General features: G+C 41.4%; 1 protein-coding gene across 8 annotated transcripts in view; it reads left to right on the top strand.

Moving 5' to 3' along the window:
* Window positions 1–2,458: 2,458 nt before the first annotated feature.
* The window catches only part of THOC2 (THO complex subunit 2), a 125,658-nt gene continuing 122,116 nt past the window's right edge, over window positions 2,459–6,000 (top strand). For all 8 annotated transcript variants that reach the window (XM_063083308.1, XM_063083313.1, XM_063083310.1 and 5 more), the window contains exon 1: window positions 2,459–2,539. In XM_063083308.1, coding sequence (XP_062939378.1) covers window positions 2,469–2,539 — 71 coding nt within the window. In that variant the 5' untranslated portion in view covers window positions 2,459–2,468. The remainder of the gene's footprint in view (window positions 2,540–6,000) is intronic.

Genomic DNA, 6,000 nt, shown 5'->3' with positions numbered 1-6,000 from the left:
TATAGAAAACAGTATGGAGGTTCCTCAAAAAATTAAAAATAGAACTACCATATGATCTAGCAACTCCACTACTGGGTATATACCCAAAGGAAATGAAGTCAGTATGTCACAGAGATATCTGCACTCCCATGTTTATTGCAGCACAACTTACAATAGCCAAGATACAGAATTAACCTAAGTGTCTGACAGTGGATGAATGCATAAAAAAAGTGGAATATGTACACAATGGAATACTATTCAGCCATAAAAAAAAAAAAATGAAATCCTGTCATTTGCAGCAAGCTGGATAGAATTGTAGGTCATTATGTTTAAGTGAAATAAGCCAAGCACAGAAAGACAAATACCACATGATCTCACTCATTTGTGGAATCTACAAAAAAAAAAAAAAAGTTGATATTATAGGGACAGAGTAGAACAGTGGTTACCACAGAGTAGACTAGGGAGGGAAGTGAAGGGAAAACAGGAAGAGGTTGGCTAACGGGTACAAAATTACAATTAGATAGGAGAAATAAGTTCTGGTGTGCTAGTGCACAGGAGTAACTGTGGGAAACTGTAAAGTTTTGCATATTACATAATGGCTGGAGAAGAGGCTTTTGAATGTTTTCACCACAAAGAAATGATAAATGCATGAGATGATGGTTGTATTAACTACCCTGACCCGATCATGATACAACATACACATGTATCAAAACATCAGATTGTATCCCATAAGCATGTACAATTACAGTGTGTCAATTAAAATAAATAAATAAAAAGCAACAAAGACTTTCTCTTACCCAACCACAGTACAAGTACTAAAATCAAGAAAGTAACACTGATACAATATTATTACTTAACCTAAATATATTCAAATTTGGCGAATTGTCCCAATAACGTTCTTTACAGCAAAAGTAAAATGGTTTTTCTTTTTTGACCGGTAAGGGGATCTCAACGGTTGGCCCGGTGTTGTCTGCACACCACACTCAGCCAGTGAGCGCAACGGCCGCCCCACGGCCTCGGCACTGTCAGCGCTGCACTCTCTCGAGTGGAACTTCATTACTTGGAACTTCGTTACTTGGAACGAAACTCGGGGAACGCGTTACCTGATCTTGAGTTCGTTATATTAGACAGCCTATATGGCTACCGCCAACCCCCCACTGCTTTATGAAGTCTAGGATTGGGTTTCCTCAGTAAGCGGCCATTTTAGCTGCTTAACTAGCGGAGTGACCTTGGGTAAGTTCCCTTAACCACTTTGTTTCCCCTTGAGTAAATTCGGAATAATAAGTACTCTACTCCAGTAAAATGCTTTTTCTGATGGGGAGGCCGGGATCAGTTATCATATCTCTTGTTTCCATTAATCTGTAAGAATTCCTCAGTCTGTCTTTTACGACCTTGATAATTTTTTTTTTTTTTTATGGTTGCTGGCCGTTAGAGGGATGTGAACCCGTGACCTTGGCATTGTAAGGCTACACTCTAACCAGCTGAACTAACTGGCCAGCCCTTGACCTTGACAATTTTGAAGAAGGCAAGCCAGTAATTTTGTAGACTGTCCCTCAATGTGGGTTTGTCTAATATCCCTTCATGATTAAATTCAGGTTATGTAAATTTTTAGCATGATTAATACAAGATGAGTGTTTTTCTTATAACCTCATCTGTACCTTTTCTCCTTTTCTGGGGGAGCTTTTACTGAGCTAGCAGGCCAGCCCCTGGGCGAGCTTATTTTCGTCACAAAGTTAGGATGGCGTTCGTTACATGTTACCATTGTACAGTTTCTACTTTGCCCTTTGAAAATTGAAATAATAAGTATCTTGTAGAGAGATAGTTTGAAATATGTAATGGAAACATTTTGTTTCTCATCACAGTTGCACCCTCTACTTAGCCAAAACTAACAATAACCTGCAGACACAGTAGGTTCTCACTGATTCACATATTTCCCAGGGCTAGATTGTGTCCCTTGTATTAGGACAATGCTTATCATATTTTAAATGGGTACCTCATCTCGGATTAATTTATCTCAGCAGTTAGTAGGGCGCATTATAATTTATCTGCTTATATTTCTCTCTTTCCTACAGATTGTGGGCTTGTTGAGGGTAGTCATAGCTTATTGTTTCTCTCTCCCCAGTGTCTAGTACATATTAGGTACATTAAAGATACGTGTTTGAATTAGTGGTCTGGGGGTAGATATAAAGGAAGATAAAGGCTACAAGTCGGCCTGGGGATGGCATTTTTCCTGTTCTAAAGGGTGGCAAGGGCAAGGACTGCGGAGGGCGCGGCCAGCGTGGCCAGCGTAGTGACTTTGCGAAGGGGACCACGGGTCTCAGCCACCTCGTTGGCGGCCGGGCCTCGGTTTTCCGCGGTGTGAGGAGGAAAGCGGGGAGGGAAATGAAAAACCGAATTCTCAGATCCCGGCATTCCCCGTGGGCGGTGCTCCCCTTTGACCCGTCGCTCGCGTGCTACACATCCGGGTCTCTGATACTAGTGAGGGGAAGATGGCGGCCGCAACTGTGGTTGTTCCTGTAGAGTGGATAAAGAACTGGGAAAAATCAGGGAGAGGCGAATTGTGAGTGTTCGGGCCGGAGACGGGCGCACTGCAGGGCCGGGCTAGGGTGCCGGCCTCACTCTCACGTGTGGTGGGAGGTTGGGGGGGGGGAGATGTGCCCCCTCCCCCACCTGGGCGGCAGGCGTTGATGGTTAGCTAGGAGTTTCGAACTCGGAGCAGAGGTGCTTGGTAACCACCGTCCACCTCCTTCCTTCTCTGTCCTCCCCGAAATCCCTGCTGCCCGCGGTAGCCCGGCTTCTTTTAGCTTCTTACCAGAACTCCTGTTTCGCCCCTGCGGGTCCCTGAGCTCCCGCTCCGTCTTTTTGTCCCCTTATTCGCTGGAGCTAACTTGGCTCCTTTCCTTTATTGGGCTCCGCCGGAGCGATTTGGACTTTCCATCTCTGTCCCATTTTTTTTACTCTGCACCGGTTCGACTCCCGCAGTTTGGAGCCTGGTGCTTCCTCTGCCTGAAGTCCTAGGAGGGCGAACCGTCCCGGACTCCCTCCCGTCTTCTCCACCCGCCAAGCCCCGCTTGGCACTTCTTGTCCTCCCGGGGAGCGGTCTCTCGACTGTCCTGGCCTTGCACGGCGCCACGGGCCGTGGGGAAGTGTGGCAGAGATTGCCGCCTTCCCCGAAGACCTACGGGCATTTCTTTGCTCCGTCTTTTCATCTTAGAGCTATTTCGGGTTGGATTCAACTTTCGTCATTAAATGTTTCCTGAACCCCATTTTGTCCTGGGACTGCAACTAATTCTGGCAACTCTCCAGGCTTTTCGAGTACCTAGGATAACGCGTTTCCTTTAGTCATAAGACTTATTTTTTCCCGGTAATACAGTAAACAGTAATTTGACGTACCCGCAGTTTCTTTACCCCAAATTTCAGCGCTCCCTCCCTCACCCCTGGAAAAAATCATTTAAGCAGCAAAACAAACCACAGATTTAAAAATAAGTAACTTCTAATTTCCTCCTCTGAATCGCTTTAGAAACTGAAGTTCAACCCTGTATGAGATTAACTTTTGTTAGCCATTTTTGTCGTCTTCCACCCCTCCCCCCGCCCCCATAGCCAATTTACAGTTGCTGGTGCGAAAGATGTGAATCATTGGAACTTCGTTACTTGGAACGAAACTCGGGGAACGCGTTGCCCGATCTTGAGTTCGTAATATTAGCCAGCCTATATGGCTTCCCCAGGCTTCCCCCAACCCCCCCACTGCTTTATGAAGTCTAGGATTGGGTTGTCTCAATAAGCGGCCGTTTTAGCCACTTAACTAGCTGAGTGACCTTGGGTAAGTTCCCTTAACCACTTTGTTTCCCCTTGAGTAAATGCGGAATAATAAGTACTCTACTCGAAGGATTGTTGTGAAGACTAAATAATGCCCTTAAAACAATTGGCTTACGGTAAGTGCTCAAGTGATAGCTATTAAAAGTAATATTATTCCAACCTTTAGATATTTAAACTTCTCAGGACAGCTCTTGCACTTAGTCTGTACTACTCAGGTAAGAAATTAATTGGTCTCTGACTCCTTCATGTGTATTTTACTCTTGTACTCTAATGAATTGAGAGGCCCTTGAAGGATAGGGACTATGTCTCATATTTCTTATGGCTCCCCCCCCCCAGCATATGCTTAGAGTGCTTATTGGTTTATTAACTGACAGAGAAGTCTATTGGATAAATATTCATTTTTTAACGTTAGGAACATTTTCCAAATCATTGTACGTGCTAGTTCACAAGTAGCTCTTAAGTTCCTGTGTGCAGGGAAGGCAGGATGGGAAGTTATCCAAACAAACCTCTATATTAGGGTAATCTCAAAAAACTGATAAATCAGCTCATTGTTGTTTTGTTTACTTTTAAAGCCAGCTTATTTATTTAGCGCCTATCATCTCTATAGATTGCTCAGCTTCCTTCTGCCAGCTTCTGTTTTTGACAGTTTTACTATTATTGCTCCCACATTAGAATGGGTGGTTTTTGGGCTAGGAGGTGAAATTCTGCTTGGCTTCTGACTGGTAGTAGTTGGAGAAAAGCAAAGTAATGTAGGAGGTCAAAATACCTAGTTAAAATGGAGTTTGGGGTTCACTTTATGTGTATTTACATGATCCATGCCATACTACCTGTCATAGTTCCTGTGTTTGAAGAGCTGCTTAAAAACTTATATGTATATAATTATTGCATAGCTTGTGGAATGTGGTTTGAATTATAGTAGATCCAAATCAGTATAGCCAATTTTATAATTGTGTTCTGCTATATGAAGAAAATTTAAGTTGTTGCTTGACATAATGAAATATTTTAAATAGTCAAACACATCACTTTCTAGTACTTAGTTTCTATATAGGGACCTCTTTTCCCTGTAGGAAAACTTTGTTGCATATAAGCCTTACTTGAGAATTTTGTATCTTGTTAAAGATAGATGTTAGTGTTTTTATTTTATTAGAACAAATGGTGTTGTAAATGTGTTACAAAAAAATCCTTTCCCTTAAACAGAGCCTTTTAAATATAAAACGGCAACTGGAAATGTTAAAAAGGTAGTGTGCTGCCAAAGTTTAAAAATTTTTTATTTTTGTAACTTTTAAAAATTGTACATATTTATGGGGTACAATGTGTTGTTTCAATACAAACATGCGTTGTGTAATGATCAAATCAGGGTACTAAGCATATCCATCACCTAAACATTTATTATTTCTTTGTGGTGATAACATTTAAGAACCTGTCTTCAAGCTGCCTTGAAATATACAATACATTGTTGTTAGCTATAGTCACCCTTCAGAACTTATTCTTCCTGACTGTATCTTTCTTTGTATCCAGTGACCAACCTCTCCCTGTCCCTCCTCCCCTCCCCAGCTTTTGGTAACCACTATTGTACTCTCTACTTTTATGAGAATAAGTTACTAGTGAATCTACTTATAGATTTGGCTTTTAGAATATGACCAATAATTAAAATCATATTGTGGGTGAATTTTTTCCTTTTTAACTAGATAAATTAGCAGATGAGCTTTTGCTTGACTGAAAATTATCTTTTTAAAAATGTATGATGTATTTCATGATGTTGTTAGTTCATTTCTTGTCAGTTACTTCTTACCCTGGTAAGTGTATTCTAGGAGTTTTAGTCAACTTCAGAGTTATAGTGTTAAAAGCAACATGTGAGAGATACGGGGTATTTTATAACTTTCAAAGAGGGCATGAAAAGCAACTGTCTACTAGATGGTAGGTCTTGGCTTTGAAGAATGTTTTGTTAGGTAATGAAGGAGAAAAGTAAAACTGCATTTTGCTTATCTGAATGGTCCATTCATCACATACCTAGCTACCCTATTATGTTTTCAGAGGTACTGATTATGTTTTTATTTATTTTTATTTCTTTTTTTTTTGGTGATTGGCTGGTACCAGCATCACGCTCTAAGTGAGCTAACCGGCCAGCCTGATTATGTTTTTAATGATAAATTATAGAACTCTTTAAATGATCTTTTCCCAAAGGGATCAGAAGAGCAAAGGAGG

The sequence above is a fragment of the Cynocephalus volans genome, chromosome X (genome assembly GCF_027409185.1).
Source record: "Cynocephalus volans isolate mCynVol1 chromosome X, mCynVol1.pri, whole genome shotgun sequence".
Taxonomy (NCBI): Eukaryota; Metazoa; Chordata; class Mammalia; order Dermoptera; family Cynocephalidae; genus Cynocephalus; species Cynocephalus volans.
The sequence above is the reverse complement of the archived record's forward strand: the minus strand, read 5'-3'. Positions and strand labels throughout refer to the sequence as shown.